The sequence below is a fragment of the Asparagus officinalis genome, chromosome 4 (genome assembly GCF_001876935.1).
Source record: "Asparagus officinalis chromosome 4, Aspof.V1, whole genome shotgun sequence".
In the NCBI taxonomy this organism is placed as follows: domain Eukaryota; kingdom Viridiplantae; phylum Streptophyta; class Magnoliopsida; order Asparagales; family Asparagaceae; genus Asparagus; species Asparagus officinalis.
The window spans coordinates 7522216-7544333 of NC_033797.1; the positions used below are offsets into that span (position 1 = coordinate 7522216).

General features: G+C 32.5%; 1 protein-coding gene across 1 annotated transcript; it reads right to left on the reverse strand.

The window, feature by feature from the left end:
* Positions 1489-13064, reverse strand: LOC109836506 (probable methionine--tRNA ligase). Its single transcript, XM_020404417.1, has 17 exons — positions 12859-13064; positions 12624-12768; positions 10760-10913; positions 10431-10586; positions 10084-10314; positions 9756-9899; positions 8471-8561; positions 6915-7021; positions 6704-6818; positions 5568-5686; positions 5422-5487; positions 5222-5350; positions 4989-5108; positions 4798-4915; positions 2526-2755; positions 2321-2422; positions 1489-1946 (listed from the first exon to the last, which is right to left on the reverse strand). Exons 1-17 carry the CDS (start codon positions 12968-12970, stop codon positions 1716-1718), a joined length of 2370 nt encoding a protein of 789 aa, XP_020260006.1. The 5' UTR covers positions 12971-13064; the 3' UTR covers positions 1489-1715.

The window sequence follows — 22118 nt, forward strand, 5'->3', positions numbered from 1 at the left end:
TATCAAACGTCTGGATGACTCACCCCCTTCAGCAGCCGACACGTGTAAAGTAGATAACAACCAAGCCACCAGCTAGACTCAATCAAAGTTACCTATCTACTCTTCTGATCTATTACAAAAGGGAATTGAGGTCTGCTGCCAACGATAAGCTATTTTTAAGCAACTCTAAGCAACTTTATTTGCTACTTAACTCTTACTTCCCTACTCAAGTTTTGAGCTGATTTGATCGTCAGAGGAACCATCAGAAATCCCAACTCCAACCTCTCACGAATTCTTCGTGTGCAAGATAGAACTTTTGGCTTAGGAACCAACTATCTGAGGAAGCTTGAGGCTCATAACACCTCTCATAATCTACAAAATAACTCCATGTTCGATAACTAACATCAACAAAGAGCTTTCACACTTCAACTGTCTATAAGCTTGACCACAGGGGCCAATTTGCAAATTCGGGTAGAGGTTTTCAATAATATTTCAGGGATCTTAATAGCCGAAAAGACTCGGAGCATTAATTGGGCCCCGCAGGCTGCAGTTGAAAGATGTAGAATTTACTTTGTTTCACTCATGATTCATGCGTGTTTAGTGCACAGTTATGATACAAACGGATTTTGTTAGTTTCAGTTGTCATGCGTGCTTGTTTTGTGTATGTTTATTTGAGAAGGTATCCAATGTGTCATATTCTAGACATATATCCTCAACAACAAAATTCATGTGCAACCAAATAAAATTTACCTGGATTTTTTAAAATATCCATCACATAAATAAGATTTAAGTATGCATTTTTTTAAAACTCCTTGTATGCATTAAAATCCTTAGAGATGTAATCCAGAAAGCAAACAATATCCCCTTAATTTAGTAAGAATATGAACTGGAGTAGGCTCAAACGAAGTACCGAGATGATACCACTTACATATAAACTTCAATCAACGTAATAACATCATAGTTAGTATTCATCTCGAGGTTACTCAGGTTTTATTAATTTTAATTTGCTAAAAGACCTGAAGCTAAATAAAGAGTAAATTTCACAAATCCCTTAAGTCTGGAAACCCTCCTTCCATTAAGTTTTGTTTGGAAACCCTCCAAAGAAACAGTGTTATTTGTAGCGTTCATTGTGACTTCATTCGAATTTGGTGGGTGTTTCTCATCTGAGATAACCACCTTTACTTTCAAAATGTCACAAAACCCCCCTCTAAATTGTGTCAGAAACCCTCCAAAATCCAAACTAACCTTGTTAGGAGGTCTTCTTGAAAAGAAAAAAACATTTGAAGTTGAAGGTCTTTTCGTGAGAACCCCAAAACTCAAGGAGGATTGTGACAGTGGAAAGTCAAGAGGGGGGTTATCTGCGAAAGGCCCAAACATAAGGGGGGTGTCGTTGAAGTTTACCTAAAATGAACATATCTGAGATTGTTTTCGGCTTTTGTCCCTAGTAAGCCCCTAGTATGCTGAAGAAATCCAATACAATTAACCTTTTGAAGGAGAAATTGTAATGTTATCAATATACACAATTAGAATTTAATGTTAATAATATAACAATAAATAAATTTGTGACAAAAACCTTTTAGATAGTTTCATGGGGGGGCACTATGCAATTAGTATTCTACCCAATTCCCCCATTAACAATAAATAAATCTGAGACGAAAACCTTTCAGACAGTTTCATGGGGGCAATATGCAATTAACATTCTACCTAATTTCACCGTCAAAAGTGAAAAAAAAAATCTACCTAATTTCCCCGTTAACAATGGATGAGACCTTGCAAATGCCAGCAGATGTAGTGAATGGAACGTCTTTATAACAAGCAATCAACTCTGCATTTGTATGTAAATCTATGTGCACCTTCTCCCAGACTTTGCTCTTGGCATTCAACATGTTGTCTGGTTCGCCTGAATACCCAGGAAAAGTTACTCGTTCACCGACCTTAGCTGAAGTCGGTGGGTCAACCAACTCAACCTGCAATTCCAAATTGATTAAAAAAAATTTACCAAACATGAACCCTTAAAATAGAGATGAACTATAACTCTTGTTATAAACATAATCCATGTTTCAAAGAAGGCCATTTGTTTCTCCTCTTAAAATTGACAGCTCATTTTGACAATCAAACATAATCCATGTTTCAAAGAAGGCCATTTGTTTCTCCTCTTAAAATTGACAGCTCATTTTGACAATCAACAGAATGGATGCGTCAATCTCGTGTTATCTGTTTCTCCTCTTAAAATTGACAGCTCATTTTGACAATCAACAGAATGGATGCGTCAATCTCGTGTTATCGTATAGCTGAAGGATGGTGTAACCAGAGAAACTACTATTAAGAACATATGACTTACTTTAGTGTGGTCCTCGTTAGATGCAGCCAATACCATTGCATGTGATTTAATACCCCTCATATTCGCTGGCTTCAGATTACAAAGAACACAAACCTTTCGATCCTTCACAATTGGCGTTGTAATAGAATTTTAGTAAAGAATGAGAAATACAAGGTAATGCCTAATAAAAATATTAGAAAAAATAACAAGGTAAGAGGAAAATTACCTGCATTTCTTCAAGGGGGATGTATCTGACAAGGCCACTCACAACTGTCCTAGGCGACTCCTCACCTATATCAATCTCTTCCACATATAGGGAATCAGCATCTGGATGCTTCTGAACTTTTGTGATGAGACCTACCCGAATGTCAAGCCTAGAAACAGATATTTCTGCTTCTGAGGGCTTTGGTTTTGCGGCACCAGTGGACTTCACCTTTTGTTTCTTTGCATTTCCTTCTGCACCAAAAAGAAAGGAAGGAAAAGAAAAAAAAACGTCAGTATATGCACATAACTGTTAATATCCGTACCTAAAGGAAGACAGGAAAAGAACTTGTGCCAGTGCCCATGTACGTATATGCGTCACATACTGCCTTAAGGTCACAGTTTAGCACCTCAATTCACACACACACACACGGCATTACAGCCTGCAACGCCGCCGCCCCCCCCGCACCACCATCTCACCCCACCACCTTCCCCGGTCAAGCAGGACCATTAGCTCACAAAAAAAATCCGAACACAATAATATTTTAAGAGAACAGAAAATATGGTAAACCATGGAACACCAATGTATTGACAAGCATGTTGTTGAACTCAGGATCAGGAAGTTGCATATGTTACTTCAATTTCATTTCTGTGCCAACCTAAACAAAGTTTTGCTTTTCAAAGTGCTATATTAGAACATACAAGAAGATTCTAAGAGAAATTTTACAACAGGTAGTGCAAGAATCGTGAGAGGAAACAAGGAAAATGCATAGTAGTTGAGAAAGTAACTAATCGAGTTGATTCACTGAACTATGCTAAACCTTATTTCTAAGAGGGATATATCACATAGTTGTTCAATCAATAAGCGCATGAATCTAGCCACTAAAGTCCAAGCTGTCGTGTATTATGTTTTTATTCTCCTAAGAAAGATAATAATCAAGAGAAATTAATGTTGTAGACATCCAAATAGTAGTAGTAGTCTCAGCAACACGAATGAACACACTTTAGACAGTAACAACCCGTAGATTAAAAATCTGATAAAATAGCGCATAAATCGCCCCACGCCCCCCCCCCTAGGTGCAATGCCTCTATAACATAGATAAAGGAAGAAATATAATTCATCCTCATGAGCGCATGAAACTTCAGTACTACAATTTGTAAGAATTTTTACTGCATTCTTATTCTGCTAATACTGCATGTAAAAACGTTGCAACTTCTGCTCCCCATCCAAGTCATCAATGAAAATAACTGCTCATAAAAAACATGCAACTTTTCGCTATTTGGCAAACCATCTCCATATGCACTCCAACCCTTTGTCCCCTGTTTGATATAGTTAAATTTCTCTGTCTGTATTTGTACCAACTCCATTTGCAATAAAACATACTCACCTCGGAGTTATCAATTGTGAATTACATTTATATGTATGTACATACATGTGTGTGTATAAATGCATACATATGTATGTACATGCATATGTATACATATATGTTTGTGTACGCATATGGGGAAGGCTACTTTGTTCCCAAGGCATAACTAGCTTGGTTATGTCCACCTTCAAATCTACGTTATATGCAATCAATTTATTTGATTCACTCATTTCATGTTGATCTATATGTTATGGATGGTGTATATAACAAAAAATTAGGCATATTGGATTATAGTTTCCCATGGATCAAGTGATTATAAAATTAACAGTTTCATAATAATACAACTAAAGAGACAATGAAAAATATTTCTTGGAAGTATTGAAACATCATGATTTTTGGTTTATAGAAGTTTTGAGACATTTAGGTCACGATGAAGGGAATAGATCATCCATTGGAATAGTATGACCCATGCATCAAGAAACCTCCCAAGTTGTATTGATAGGAAACTGTTAATTTCTATGACCACTTGATGCATATGTAACATATGCTCACACACATGATTTTTCATTTGTGGACCTTTTAAGGCGTGTACAAGATGAACGAACTTGATCATCCGATTTCATTGCTTATTACAAATTTTTACAAGTGGGCATAACTAGGCTAGTTATGCTCTAGGAACAAATAAGCCACAAACACACACACAAGCAACAAGTAAGCACCCCCCCCCACCCACCCCACCCAGGGGTTAAAAAACCACATACACAGTGTATTACTCCAAAATTCCCCAAATATTCTGGTTACTGATCAACATAACGCTAAAAACTGATATTAACAATTCACAGTGAAAATAGTTAGTTAATATGCGTAATTCTTGACCGACATAATGTCGCAGGTTAGTATCAGTAAGCATGAAAAATACAAAATATGTACCTGAAATCTTTGCGGACTTCAGCTTCTCAGAAATCTTTGCTTCAGCTTCTGCTTTCTCGATTCTATCAGACTGACTACCAGCAAATTTTTGCCTGAAAAATTCTACGTCTTCATCTTTCTGCACATAGATTTAAGTTCTGGTTGTTTAGACAAAAGCATGATGCACTATTTAAACAACAAAAAGAAAAAGCAACATCAGAACAATGGGGTACCGGAAGAAAGTCCCATGGTCTTTTTGCCTTATTAGTGTCTCCTTTCTCATCACACAAGGAGATGTGCGCATCAGCAGACAAATTAAGCTGCTTTAGAACCTTCAATGACATCATAAAAGAAAAACACATTGTTTCAAGTCTTCAAAAATGAAATTGGTCCAAACAGGAATAGTGTAAATGAAGAAAAGGTGGCCTGATGAGTGATGACTAACTTGTACAGCAAAGGAGGGCATGAAAGGTTCTAATAAATTTGCAAGAAGGTACACAAGTCCAGCTGAAGTCTTTATAACAATGGAGCATGAAGAAGGATCTTCCTTGTAAAGCTTCCAGAACTGGCTCTCCTAAATAAGTAAAGAAGCAAGTCAGCAACAAATATTAACTAAACAAAAAGGGGAAACTTTGAAAGCCTTACTTGCAAGTATGCGTTCCCTTCGCTTGATATGCTCATAGCAGTTTTTAGACCCTGTTTTAGCTTAACCTGTCACGTGAACAAATTGATCAATAAAACAAACTTTCTTATGCATAGAAACCCAACTCAGACCTGGAGACAATGCATACCTTCTCCATGGCATCAAGATATTGATCAACCAATTTCCCAATTGTGTCACCTAAATACTTGGTTAACTGATGTGATTCTGCATTCTGCACGTCAGGAATGATGGAACCATAGCCTGATCCTGCAGAAGGGAAATGAATAACCATTGAGAAACATATAGCTAAAAGCTGCAGACACACATGTGCATTTGATCAGGCATGACATAGTTAACATGAAAATTTACATGCAAAGACAAATGCTAGACTATCTGATAAGCGTTAGCAGTATCATCATTATTAGTCCTCTTATCTATCTGCTAAGTATAACTAAGTATCATAATTATTAGGCCTCTTATAGAATTATGACGATCATTGTTATAAGTCTAATGACTATCTGGTAATTCTTATAAGTATCCTTCTAACTGTAGAACTTCAAAAAGTTAATGCTGAGAATAGAGATAATAAACTCTAATGAGTTACCAGTAGAAATCCAGTAAAATGTAGCTCCTATAGAATTTTAAAACAATTAAAACAACTTTCATATGAATGAAGTAGCAAAGGCGTACTAGTTGTTAGTTTTCAATAGGTGAAGATTGAAATAAAGATAGTAAACTCTTTTTACTTATTAGTAGAATAGTAGCCTTCCAGTACAGCGTAATTCATATAGAATTTCAAAACATTTTTCAGTCATATATTACAAATATCATTTCCAGTAGAAACTGAATCCAGTATCAAATAGATCATTTAGACAGAAACGCCCCAATACTCTGAACACTTAGACAACTGCAGGTTAATTCTAGTATAACTCCAGCTCGATTGCAAATGGATAGTTAATACAGGAAAATTTTCCTGATTTCATCAAAGTTTTGTTACCCTATTCCATGCAAAACACTAGTATTGTTATTTGTAATTCTATATCATGAATAGAGCTCTGCTATGCACAACTACAGGCACAAAAATCAAATGCTTTGCCATATGAACCACAGTCACCAGTTTTAGTGAAAGGAAAATTTCTGCAGGTGAACAAGCAGGACAATGACGACTTGGATACTTCACAAAAGAAAATATGATAAGAGTACAAAAAACACTACAAATAGGTTATATGACAGACCTTCTAAGAAACTTCAACACAACTAATTTGTATATTCCATTTTACTGACCAATGGGTTTAGCAATGAAGCTCAGAACACGATTAATAAAATTCCCCAAGTTATTCAACAACTCGCTGTTCAGCTTAGCCTGCAAATCCGTCCATGTAAACAATGTGTCTGATACCTAAACCACACATAACAACAAAATTTGATGAAAATCAAAGAAATAATAAGAAAAGTAACACAAACTTCTAAAGAAAGCAAAATTTTCACAACTCACTTCAGGCCTGTTACTTAGCAAGTAGTATCGCCATACTTCTGGAGGAATGTTTGTATCTTTTGCATCGTTACCAAAAACTCCGACACCCTTACTTTTGGAGAACTTCCCTACATAATATGAGAACATTGATGCAGATAAACCAACGTATCTAGCTATAATTTTACTGATCCTGTTAGGTAATATACAATGAATTTAAAGTATCAGAAACTATAGCACTGATTTTAACTAGCAAGAAAAGAACACAGCCAACAAGACAGTATCCAAGTTCTTTTGGGCTCAATATTACTCTTAACTCTACAACTTAGTGACTATTGTGATACTCTTAAAAAATATAAAGCTATGATAATTAGGTAAGGCTTCAGAATAGTCTCCGCTCCAAAGTAACACAAGGAAATAGTTTGTGCAGTTCCTAATCAGAAGTTATAATTTTTATCCACAGAATGCAAGGTTAAATTGTAAAATCTAAGTGAAAGAAGAATACATGTCATTCTCAAGAGGGAGAAAATCTAGCGCATGTAACCAGACTTCCAAAACACTACAGAACTTGTACAACTTGCAGTTCCACATAAGAAACTTGCTGCAGTTCATGATAAAAATCAATCCTCTCGCATTCTCAAAACCCAAAAAGTTGATTATATAAACAAATATATGTTCATAAGGTATCCGAAAAAAGCTTTTTCTTCACACGATAACAGTTTAATGGAATCCACGCTCTTCTGGGCTCTTATTGACAGCTGAAAACTGAGATGCCCTTCATTGTTTTGCAAGACATAACAAGAAAGAACATAATCATTTCATAAGATGGTAATAGACTAATAGTGTGCCTCGATGTTTTCCGTTGACCTTTATGAAGGTTGACTTAAGTGTTATGTGATCAAGAAAAGAAGATCATGGGATGATCAATTCCACCTGGAAAATTTTGTAGACACTGAGGAAATCATATCCAACTGAACAGAGGAAGCCACAAACATCTTTCCTGGTTCCAAGGAAAGATATCAAAGTAAAAGGTAATATGGACCTTAGCAAATCCCTTTTAACAGGTATGCGGATGTTTGTCAAAGTTTTAGAAGCAGTTTGATAAACAAAATTAAAAGAAAGCAGTTCTCAGCTATTTGATTTTATAGGAAATCTTTAAACATGATGCTGGGACAGATTGCAAATAGAAGTAAAGAATGTGCTATGTAGAAAAGATGACGACACCTAGTCTCATGATCTACACTTTATGATTAACTATTGAACTGAACTTATTCAATTGCTTGGGACTACACAACAGCATGTTGGAGATGAGAGAGATTATTAAGCATCTATTATGAAACAAATAAGTAAATATTAAGGATGCAGTGAAAATAAGTTAGGTCCATCTGTAGATGGTTGACATTGGTAAAGTTCTTAGGCATCTTTTTTCTGGCTTTGGCGAAAAAGAAGACATAGAATCATTTTTCAGCAAACTCCCAACCAACAAATATTAGATTCTAGCAAGTAATAAGTATCATGGTTGAGAATAAACTTGCATAACTAGGCAGCTAATTATACAAAAGTTAAAACCGATACTACACCTGCTTCGTAGTTTAAATACTCCGTGACGCTTATCGTCTTCATTAACGTCCAGCCTTCATCAGTTCCAAGAAGCGTTGAAGGAAACATAACCTGAATTTAAAATATATGAAAGAATAAGTTTTGCAGAAAGGAACTCATAAATGCAAAATTAATGAAAAAAATTAACAATAAAATGGAAGAACATATATGTATGGTCTTCATAGTTCTAAGTAGGGGTGGAAATGAACCAAATAACTAACAAATAGTTCGATAATTGTTCGAATTACTATTCGATCATATTCGATTCGGTAGTTCATTTACTACTAAACAAATATTTTTTAGTATTCGAGTTTACTAACGAATAGAATTTAACCAGATATATATTCGATTCGTTTGTCTATTAAATATTCGTTTAAAATTTAATCACAGCTTATTATTTGTATTATTGCACATATGATGTCATATTTTTAATTCACTTATCATTTCTACTTAACTTTTATATACTGATTTTAAGTCTAAAATAATCTTAAATCTATTTTCTAATTAAAATTTTGATTTAAATATATATACATCATATATTAAAAAGGAATAATTTTTATTTATAAATTTTAATATTATTTGAAAATCAAAATTTTTAGCAGAATAAATATACTCTAATATTCGATAAGTATTCGTGAATATTCATGAATATTTATCAAATACCAAGTATTCGAGTTCGAATTCGAAAAACTAGATATATGAATATTAGAGTCCGCATTCGAATTCGATAATTTTAAACAAATACAAATACGAACATCTTAGTATTCGATTCGATTCGATCGTTTACCACCCCTAAGGTTCTAAGCACAAACAATATACTTTGGATAAAGGATGAGTCTAGACTTTGCTGCAAGCAAGAACGTCCCGTTATGTGTACTTTGTGCCGGTGAAGCACTGCTAGTTTTCAGAAGACAACCATGGACAGCATTAAAAATACAACAGAACAGATGGGAGAAACACTGACTATGATTACATGCAGAGATTAACTTCATATAGGGTCCTGATATGATCAGAATTGGTATACAGTGGGAAGAGAAATAGGAGCTGGACGGTAACTTAAAACTGCGCTGCCTGAGTGACTGATTGGGCAGTAATCTAACAAAGTAAATATACCTTAAAGATTGTTTCTAAGAAGAAGTGAGAGCTGCCATAAGATAAAGTTTACTTAAAGTAAACTACTTCTGAAGGCGGCTCGTCTAGATTTTGAAGTGAACTGAAATGTAAAGTATGCCCATAAACACTAATCCTAATTTGTAAATTATTTACCGTGTGAAATGGCACGTTATCCTTGCCCATGAACTGATATAGCTCCACGTTTTCAGGATTTTTCCACCATTTTTCCCAGTCAGGTGTGTAGCAAGCTGTGATTGAAACATATCCAATTGGAGCATCAAACCACACATAAAACACCTGGATGACAGCATCAATGGACAGCATTACTAAAGTACCAAATCTCTCATGGAATCAAAATGTGAATTCAAGTTGTGATATTGAATGATTTCTACATAGTTGGGAATTTAATTCCAGGAAATTTTCATCAATTAGTAATATAACCAGAATATGAAATTTTTTATACTGCAGCTAATCTATTGACCTTATCTTTATATTTATCATGGGGAACAGGAACACCCCATTTAAGATCCCTTGTGATACAACGAGATTTTAATCCTTCCTTCAACCATGCATGTGTTGTCTGAATAGCATTTTGGCTCCATCCTCCAGCCACTGTCATAGTATTGATATACTCTTCCAGTTTATCACTGAGGGCAGGGAGCTCCAAAAATAAGTGGTTTGTTTCTTGCAGGCGCGGAGTGTTTCGGCAAACCTACACAAAAAAATGCTTTTGAATATAAATTTGATATATTATGAAGTTGTTTGTACTGCAATGCATACTAATTAATGGGACCGATCAAATATAATATCTTGAAGAGCGGATGTCACCTTGCACTTAGGATCCTTAAGTTCAGTAGGGTTTAATAATTTCCCACATTTTTCACACTGGTCACCACGTGCAGAATCATAATCACAGCCCAAAGTTGGGCATGTCCCCTCCACTAACCGATCAGCCAGAAAGCGTTTGCATGTATCACAATAAAGCTGCCATAGAATTTCAGATCAAGATAAAACGGACCAGCAATAACAGACAGAGAGAACATCTTATTTGTGTATTATTTGGTAATAAAATAAATACAAGAAATATGAAAAACAGTTTACGAAATATGAATCCCCCAAGAAAATTATCTGCAACTTTTCCAAGAACAACTACTCACCTGCTCCATGGTTTTCTCAGTAAGCCATTTATTCTCCCACAATTTGTGAAATATTGCTTGGCAAACTTCGGTCTGTTGTGGAGTTGATGTGCGACCAAACTCATCAAAACTTATCCCAAACCAGTTGTATACTTCCTTGTGAATTGCATGGTATCTACATGGACAGGAAAATTCTTAATACTTCTACTTTTGTAGTCTTTTAGGTAAGCAGAACAATAGGAAAACAATAATAATGGGAAAGGTAAAGCACTGTAACGTTGGTCCATAAAGATAAATCACGCTATGATGCTAGTGATTATAAAAGTAGAATTTATTGAAACATGCGTCATGCTTCAATACTAGCACCAAGTAGTACTCGGTTGACAAGCAATAATGTGCATGCACTCAACCTTCCAAGCCTTTCTTAGTAGTAACAATAAGTATAACCATGCAGCAGACAGACTTGATGATAAAAACTCAGTTAATTAATCGAATCTCAGTATTGAAATATACAACTTGCACCATAGCAATTTTCCGTACATATGTTTTATGTTCAATGAAGGAACAAACAGAATTCATTGAAGTCTAAATAATTAGAGAAAATTGCATTCGTTTTAACCATTCCTTCGACAAACATGCAAACGTGCTCACCCACCAAAGACAAGGTTCTGAAGCTCCATCTGTCAAGTCTCAAGCCATGGAGCCAATTCAAGAATTCTCAGGTCGTTAATCTCTAGAGTTTCTATCACCAATCAAGTGGATAACTTGTAGGTCCATAAGATTAGATGTAAAGTCTTTGAACTTGTCGTTATAGTTATTGCTGGAAATTTTCAAAGTTCAAGATGCCTGCTTTATCAATCAACTAATATTTATACACAATTGTAAGGACAAATTTTCCAAATAGACCTTTTTTTAAAAATAATTACCATTTTTTTTACCAAGTTTCAACTTATTTATCAAATTCGACCTAATTTCATTCATCTCAGGAACATGGGCTGAAACAGGGTCAAATTGGATAAATAAGCTGAAACTGGGTCGAATTTGATAAATAAGTCCTGAGAACTACACGGGACTGAGAATCCCGTGTAGTTTAGAAGAAAACTAAACTCCACAGGATTCTCAATCCCGTAGAGTTTAGAACTCTACTAAATTACATGAGATTGGGAAACCCATGTAGTTTATAACATATAAACTACACAGGATTCACAATCTCGTGTAGTTAGCTCAGTGGTTAACAACTTAGAAGTTAATTTATGAGTTGAAAGGCCATGGTTCGAATCTTAGCCAAGTAATGAATTATTTTTTTATGTTTAACTTCTGAACAGATAAATATAAAAATAAAATTAACGTTGGCAATGATAAGATTCAAAGTAATTGAAGTCTAACTCTCTTGGAGCTAACCACTTACCCAACTACATGGGATTGTGAATTCCGTGTAGTTTCTATGTTATACACTATACGGGATTCCCAATCCCATGTAGTTTAGCATAGCTATAAACTCTACGGGATTGAGAACGCCGTGGAGTTTAATTTTCGACTACACTACACGCGATTCTCAATCACGTAGAGTTCGTAAAACATATTTCGCAATTTAGACCTAGTGTCAGCCATCGCGGCTGAAGCTAGGTCGAAATTGCTCAATAAGTTACAACTGGGTCGGTTTTGGTGGTTAAGTTTCTAAAATTGTCTATTTTGAAAATTTGTCCCAATTGTAACGTATAAAAATTGCAATTTAATTTTATTATCTCTACTGCTCATTGCATTCAAATTCATTGCAAAAGATAATAGATCTCTAAATTGTACTTAATTTCTCAATTGTTTGGTAGTTATCATAAAAATTAACCAAAATTAGCTCAAAAAAATTAAATAAAAAAAATTTCCGAACTTATCGCAAATCTCCTTGGGCGAGCACTTCTCCTCCATGGCCTTAGTCTCCGTCGCCGTCCCATACTCATCAGTCCCACAAACATAGATCGCATTATAACCCCTCAGCCGGCAGTACCTCGCGAATACATCAGCACTCAAAACACCTGAACAATACGATAATTACACAATAAGGACAGCACCGACGATAATAAAAGATGTAAATTGCAAAAATAAAAATAAAAATTTTGACATACATCCGATGATGTTGCCGAGATGAGGGACGTTGTTGACGTAAGGCAAGGCGCTGGTGATGAGGATGTTCCTCTTGCCGGCGATCGGGAGTTTTGGGGGGTTGGTTTCCCCCATTTTGGAATCTACGAGGGGTTTTATGAAAACGTGAGAGCCGGAGATGGTAGTAAGAAGAGGAGGCGGCCGTGAGATCCGGGAGCAGATGATAGTCAGGGCGTTTGCGGGTCGGATCCAAATCGTATTTCTAGATCCACCCTGAAAGGGTTTTATTTGGATTTCACAAAACGCCCTTGAACTTTGAGAGGTGTTGCATGTAGCCCCCTAAACTTTGTTTATCTCACATAACTACCCGAACCATGGGTTGTCTCATAAAACTCCGCTAAACTCTAGCTTATCTCATTTAACTCCCTGCCTTTATTTGCAAATACGAAAATATCTTTGAGTGCAAAATTTTCATACTTTATCGTTTGTCATTTAACAACAGCATGCTTCTTCCCCTAAAGTTTAAGGTTTTTTCCCTCTAAACTTTTTTCATTATTTTCAAATTATAGGCAAGGGGTTTTGTAAAAAAAGCCAAAATTGACTTTTTTTTTAAGAAGCTTCTGCACGATTCTTCAAATCATGGGTATTAAACCCTCGGGTGTGGCTAAGAGACACCCCCAATGTACGGCCTCCGATATTTTAGAAAATTAAATTACAATGTATATCCTCAAATATTTTAAGAAGTTAAATTCTCGTGAGTAATCATAGGTAGCTTAACAATTCAACTGGATCATATTGGGTTTTGCAAATAAGAGTTTTAGATATGAGATTTCACTGCTCCAAGATTCCAATGCCACCCAAACACCCACCCAAAAAATGGCAAAACCCTAAGTAAACCCTCCGCGTGACTTTAGAACGCAATCTATTTCCTATCTCTTCTTCTAGTGATCGCCTATCTGATTGAAACACAGCAAGATCATCCCAAAAAACCTCGATTCGTAACTTTATTTATCTCGAGTATATTGGTAGATAATATTATACCCTAGTCAAATCATTTATTTTCTATAACGGTTAAATCCTCAGGTGCTGTTCGGCAAAGGTTAAGAGAGGAGGACTAAGGAGAAGGGTTAAATTAGTTAACCCATCGCGAGAGGTGAGAAAATGGTTTAATTCCCTTAGGGAATTAATACGTCTTGGTTTTATTTAAAAGTATAGTAATTTAATAATGGTTTTTTCATCAATCCAACTGTGCCTTGGTCTAAACCATATTCATGATTTTTTTTTTTTTTGGTTAAAACTATAATTTTATAGTGGGTCGTTTTATTAGACCAACTTTTCAATGCCCTAAATCAAAGTTATGATATTCTTGTAATCGTGAAAACAAAATTTGAATAAATGTATGTAATAGAACACGTATGTAAAGACGAATTGTGAATAAGAAATATGTAATATAATACGTATGTAAAGACGAATTATGAATAACGAATATTTGTAACGTTATTTTATTTATAAAAGTTAATCCAATTTAAATATTTTCCAAAACGTTATCCTCAAAGCAAAACAAATTTAACTCGAGGTAAATCATAGCATCAAGATCAAAGATCATGACTAGAAGTCGAAATTTTTTCCATGTTATTTTCTTTTTCCTACTAATTATATGTGTTTTTAAATTCCTGATATGCATCAAAATTAATCCATAAACCAAATTGCCTAGTATTGCGTAATCTCTAGAGAAAGCAAGCTTTCTTAAATTCTACTAGGCTAATGGTGTGTTTGACAAACTTTTAAAACTGGGCAAAGACTAAACTAGCATAGTGTTTAGGTGATTGCTAAACAAATTCATAAATAATGTTTTACTGATGGGAGTCCAACATTTCGTCTCTGAAGTTCCACGTCAAAAGAGTTTATTATATAACTCGTTTAAGAAAAAACATATTTCATTTGTTCACATATGAAAAAGGGCTTATTGTGCGTGAGTGCCGAAGCTGTTGTTTCTATGATTAGAAGTTCTAAATTTTCAAGTTTCATTCAGTTTTTCAGATGTTATGATTTGTGTTCCTTTAATTTGTGAGTTTTAATTATGGATTAAACAAGCATTGGTGTTTTAGCCCGTGCTTAGCATGGTCTTATTGCAATTCATCTATATTTCAACGACTCTTATTCGAATATAATTTTAAAGATCTGACGCCTCAATTGCATTCGAAACACGTGAACCTCACTCTTATCCGCCCTCATTGAGGTTAGGTGACATGTGCCCGCCTAGAAATAATGATATTAAACAACTTATATAAAGCTATGATTAAAATGAAGATTATTTAAACTAATTTTTTAATAATAAATGAATAAAATGAAGATAATCAAAATATTCTAAATGCAGTTTGGATGAAATTAAGATATAACACAGTTTAATATTAAAAAAAATATTATTCACAAATGATGTATCATTAAAAAAATTTCTTAATCAATCAACCAGTCATAGGATGTAATAAGCAAAATATTAAGAAAATGTTCTAATAATTTCTAATTATCATTTATCCGTCTTAAATCGTCATCTTCAAAGTTGAAAGAGATGGTTCTTTGTCCAATTCTGTAAAATAAAAAATATGGTTATTTAGTAAATTTAACATTAAAAAAATTATATATAAAAGTTAATTAATGTATAAATAAGCCAACCTTATTGTAGACTTATTTTTCCACTGGTTATACGTAAAACATCTAAAATATTCTTTTTATCTTTGCCATTAGTGGTGAACATCGGTGTTGATAAGTCTGGAGTTGATTTAACGGATTGATTATTAATAGTATCATCCTGATTCAATTCAATTATTTTCTCATCCTGTGATAATAATATATTCGCCCTAGAATAATATGTTAATGATTTAATTTTTGAAATAAAGATACTAATATTATATTTATTAAACACCTTCTTCTTCAAAAGTTTATCAGAACAATTTCCAGTATCGATAAATGTGGAATATATTGAACTGATTAACTGTCATCGCCATCAACCAACGTCATATCGAGTGATTTTTCATCCTTTGATAAAATAAATTTATTATCAAAACAATAAATACATTGCATACCATTGAATAATATTATGAAAATGTTATCTTTCCATCAGTTAGCAGTAATAGCCTATTGAGTTTTTCATTGTCCACATCATCATCAACGATTTGTAATAACCGTGTAGCCTTCAATGCATTTACTTGTGTTAAACTATATAACTTTAATATGAAAACACATATTTCTGCCGATTAATCTCTTGATTACAAGCAGAATCTCCTTGTTGTCTACATCTTGTTTAAGCAAATGTATATTAATTTTTAATTTTATATATTAAATTAAAAAATATTAAAACTTTAATATAATTTGAAAATTACACAATTTTTGGTATTATATCAAATATATTTTGAGTTATATTACTTTTGCTTAATTTAAAAAATTACGAGCACTATCTAACATAGGTAGTTAAATTATGTAAGATTTGATAGTTTAAATTGAAAATTTTTATTTAATAAGATCAATTTCGTAATTTGAAATTTAATAAATTTTTCATATTATTTCATAAATAAATATTTTGAAATTAAAATAATTGGAAACGTTTTTAAAAAGTGTGATCACTATCTAAATTAGGTTGTTAAATTAAATTAAGATATGGTAGTTTAAATTGGTAACTTGAATTTAGTAAGATCAATTTGGTAATGTGCAATTTAATAAAATTATGCTATTATTTTTGCAAATATATTTTGAAAATTTTAAGATGCTGTAATATTTTAAAAAATAGAAAATATATTGTTAAAATTTTAATATAAAAGAAATAATATTTTTAGAAATAAAAAATTTAATAGTGTGATAATTTAAAAAATTAAAGATATATTTTTAAATATATATATATTTTTTAATCTCTGTAATATCTTAAAAAACTGAATATATATTTGTAGTGTAAAGTTTATGATTATTTTAATTATAAAAATATTATAAAAAATCAAAAATATATTTTCACAGCTATCTAAAAATATAATAATATCCATATTAAAGTTTAGAAATTATTAAATATAAAAGTTGTTACTATTTCATAAATAATTAAATATTTTAAAATTAAATGATTTGAATTTTTTTGCAAATGTTGAAAATGAAGTAGATTAGGTAGTTAAATTAAGTAAAATTTGATAATTTAAAATTTAATAAAATTTTGGTATTATCTAATTTAAAAGTGTTGACATAAAATCACTAACCTAAATCATGAATTTAAAAGTTGTTAACATAATTTTGTTTTTTAAAGTATCACAAACTAAAAAAATAATTTCAAACATTTTTTAAAATTTTTAAAATAAAACTATATTTTAAAATTTATATTGTAAGTGCTATAACATTTTTAAAAATTGAAATTTATTTTTTAAAATTTTTAGTCACTTGCTTCAATTATTGAATAATAATCTCAATTCAATAGCAAACAAGTGTCCCACATTACCTGCCTAGCCACTTCAAGATAACTAACAGTCCCCAAGCTCGAACGACTCGAAGGGACAACATCTCACATAACTGGCTCAAAAGGCGGTACACGTCGACCTCGTCTGCTAGTCGACTCTACAATGACTACCACGACCACCTATTGCCAAATCTTTACAAACCAACGTCAAAGGCGTACTTTGACCTCTACCGACGCATTGAAGGCGACTGACATACCTCGCTCCGCCCAGCTTGACAGTTGGTCTACCATTCATATTATGCATGGTTAAATCATCATTTATTTGGCCGAAGATTTATTGCATCAAACATGTCGGCACCTAGTGCCATGCCTGTCATTCACATTAGAACGCTGAGAAGTGACCATCGCATTGAAGTAGCCGACACACCTGTTTACTAGTACGGACTGCAACCGCGTTAGCCCATACTCAACCGAAGTTACTAAACCACTCCTCTATTATTACTATAATTGGGAGGACTATTCTCAACACAAAAGATAAGCATTTTCCCTGCTCCAAAAGCTCAATAACTTCTGCAGTTTATATTCTTCTCCACTCAATCAAATTTATTGACTTGATCGTCAGAGGAACAACCGGAGAACCCAACTCTAATCTCTTACGAGTTCATATATATAGAGAGAAGAACATCTCGCTCCAGAACTAGGCATTTGGAGGAGTTAGAGACTCCCGACAACCTAATCCCCCTTTTAATTAGATTATTGATTATTAACATCAACAATCGCCATAATTTTTTTTAATCTGATTTGGATCTAGCACCAAAGATATTATAATTAATTATAAATTAATTATATCTAAATGAGGGGATTTAATATTATTTGTGATTTGAATTAGTTACTAAAGATATTGCCAAATATATTCTAATTAATTATAAATTAATTTTTATCATATCTAAATATCTAAATATCTTCATAGTTCTAAGCAATTAAGCTCACGCGTTGAAGATAAATTATATAAGCGAAAAGTCCGACAATCTGAACAAAATTTAAAACTATTAAAATGGGTAAAAAATAATGCATAAATTAAAATAAATTGAATAAATATCATAATATTTTTAAAATTTTAAAATTATCTTTTTAAATAAATGAACTTATTTTCTATATTCTGAATATCTGATTTGAAAAGAAAAGCCTAAATGAAGGTATTTGATTTTATTTGTGATTTGAATTAGTTACTAAAGATAATACCAAAGATACTCTAATTGATTATAAATTGATTTTTTTATATTTGAATATCTGATTATAAATTAATTTTTTCTATATTTGTGTATTTGATTTGAATTAGCTAGTAAATATATTGTCAAAGATATTCTAAAAATTCAAAAATGCCTAAATATATTTTCAAAGTTTTATTATAATTGTTGTAATATTTTGAAAAATCAATTTTTTTATAATTTTAATCGCTATAATAATTCAAAAACTCAAAAATATATTGAAGGGTTGTAGAATAAGTACCTGAATATTAATATTATTTGATAACAATTAAAACTAAAAAATAGTTCACAAATTTAAATAAAACTTATATTAGATGGGGTAGATTAAATACCTAAATTATTTTCATCCAAGCAATTAATGAGCCATGGGTTGAAGATGAAATTACAAAGGAATTAAAAATCAACAATCTAAAAATTAAAAAAAAAATAGAAAACAATTAAAATCAAAAAAATAATACACAAATTAAAATATCATAAATATTGGATGGTGTTAGATTAATTACCTAATGTGTTTTTCGAGGATTGGAATAATAATTAGGAGTAGGAATTAAAAAATAGTAGTCTAAAAAACAAAAAAATTTGGAAATAATTAAAATAAAAAATAGACAAATTAAAATAATATAAATATTGGATGGTGCTGGATTAATTACGTGATATATTTATCGGAGATCAGAGTAATGACTCAGAGTTCTTGAAATAAATTGAGACGGGAAAATTGAGATAGGATAAGTGATTGGAAAAATAAAATGGAATTTTGGGATAAATAGTTTTTTTAGTTTTTTAAAAAAATCGAAATGTATATTTTTTTCATATATTGAAAAGAAATGCATAAATAAGGGGAATTAATTTTATTTGTATTTGAATTAGTTACTAAAGATATTGCTGAATATATTCTAATTGATTATAAATTGATTTTGCATGTATAAATATATCTATTTGAATTAAAAGTTGAAATGTAATAACAATTTAAATGGATGGATTAGAAGATATGACACGTGTCGAAAAATTTAGAGTAGGAGAAAAATATAGTGTCATCCTATGTTAATTTTTTGGATTTGCTTTAATGTATACTCGAGTAAAAGATAATTATGGCAATATAACATTTAGAGTTAAGCAAATAGCAACTGTCAATATTTCTTGCTCGGACTTAGGAGAAAATATCAGATTAACAATATTTCTTGCCCCTCATGTAAAACAACATTGAGAAAAATAATTTTTATTAGAGCATTGGAGCTGTTTTTTTCGCGTGAATAAATGTAGATATTTGCACAATTGAACCAGGATTTATTTTAATTAATTCCTTAATATTTTAAAAATTAGACCATCAAAACACTAAAGTTGCTATGAGGTCCATCAGTTCTCATTAGTTGCTTCAAAATTAGCCCCTCAAATAATTAAATTTGCCATTACATCTCCAAACTTTTGTAAGTTGTTTTATATTAATTTATCAAATTGGGAGAGTAGACATAAGACTTCACGGGACTCGATAACAATTATCTGGGAGTCTAATTTTGAAATATTAAAGATATGAAGACTAAAATAAAAAAGAGTATTTACGTGATCGTCTTATAAATGGGTCGATACCAGTCAGTTAAGTCTTCCACATTTTGTATTTGACCCCTCGTACCATTGAAATGCTATTAGCCCTCCAATGTTTAAGTTACTTCAAAATTAGCCCATCAATCATTAAAATTGCTATTAGGTCCTATATTCTTAAGTTCTTCTGAAATTAGTCCTGCCAATCAAAACTAATATTCACAATTAGAGTAATTAGTTTTAAAACTTATAAGAATAGAGGAACCTAATCGCATTTTCAATGATTTGAGGGACTATTTTAAAATAACTTAAGAATCGAGGATCTAGTAAAAGTGTGAGCAACTAATTCAAAATAAGGGTTTTTTAGTAACCGCTTAAAAATAGGGTCATTATACAAAAAATGCATTTTATTTTTAATTTATACCTAAACCATTTTTTAGGTAGGGGGGAGGGTGTTTTTCTCCAACCAACCGCCTTTTAGTAAAAACTTTCAATTAAAATTTAAAAACATCTATAAAACTCACGTTCAAGATACGCGACTCATATTGTTAATGTTTATTTCTAGTTTAGATACAAATCAAATACCTTAAATGTGCATCATATTAAGACTCTTTTTTATTTTTTCAGTGAAAATTTGACTAACATATGGATATGGTTGATCGGAATGAAAGTTTAACATGAAGATGATTTACTTATAAATTTAAAATAAAAAATAATTTCTGTATAATAACCATATCTTTAGTAAATAAAAAAGAAAACCCTTGAAAATATGCAAGGCTTTTATAGGGAGCACAATGAGTAACGGTCACTACGAGCTTCTAGGCGCTTCGGCCGCACGAGCGAAAAAAAGCACCAGGCCCCGCCTTATCCCCTCACCCGATCATCAAATCCCAAAGAATCGCACTCGCAATCATTGTCCACCGTACACGTGTCCCGCGCCTACTTAAGTACTTAACCAATCCCACGCTCCCCCATGACTATAGAACCCCATGGGGTCTAAGTCATGGGGGAGCGTGGGATTGGTTACAGATTAAGTAGGCGCGGGGACACGTGTACGGTGGACAATGATGGAGTGCGATTCTTTGGGATTGATGAATCGGTCGAGGATAAGGCGGGGCCTGGGCTTTTTTCGCTCGTGCCGAAGCGCTAGAACTCGTAGCTACCGTACTCATTGGTGTCCCTATAAAAGCCTTGCATATTTTCAAGGGTTTCCTTTTTATTTACTAAAGATATGGTTATCTATACAGAAATTATTTTTATTTAAATTATAAGTAATCATCTCATGTTAAAACTTTCTTCGACAAATCCAATCCTATGTTAATCAAATTTCACTGGAAAAAATAAAAAAGAGTCTTAATATGATGCCACATTTAGGGTATTATGATTTGTATCTAAACTAGAAATAAACATACAATATGAGCGCGTATCTTGAACTGTGAGTTTTAATAGAGTTTTTAAATTTTAATCTGAAAGTTTTTACTAAAAAGGCGTTGCGCTTGGAGTAAAAACACCTCCCCCCCTACTCAAAAAATGGTTTTAGGTATAAATTAAATAATAATGCATTTTTGTATAATACCCTATTTAAGCGGTTACTAAAAAACCCTTATTTTGAATAGTTGCTCCACACTTTTACTAGACTCGATGCTAATATTTAAAAATAGTCCCTCCAAATCATTGAAAATGCGATTAGGTTCCTCTATTCTTATAAGTTTTAAAACTAATTACTCTAATTGTGAATATTAGTTTGTATTGCAGGACTAATTTCAGAAGAACTTAGAATATAGGACCTAATAGAATTGTAAATGATTGATGGCACACTTAAAATTTTGAAGTAACTTAAACATTGGAGGGCTAATAGCATTTCAATGGTAACGAGGGATCAAATAAGCAAATGATGGAAGACTGAACTGACGGTATCGACCCATTTATAGACGATCACGTAAATACTCTTTTTTATTTTATCATTCATCTTTAATGTTCAAATTAACTCCCAGATAATTGTTTATCGAGTCCGTGAAGTCTTTATGTCTACCTCCCATTTTGATAAATT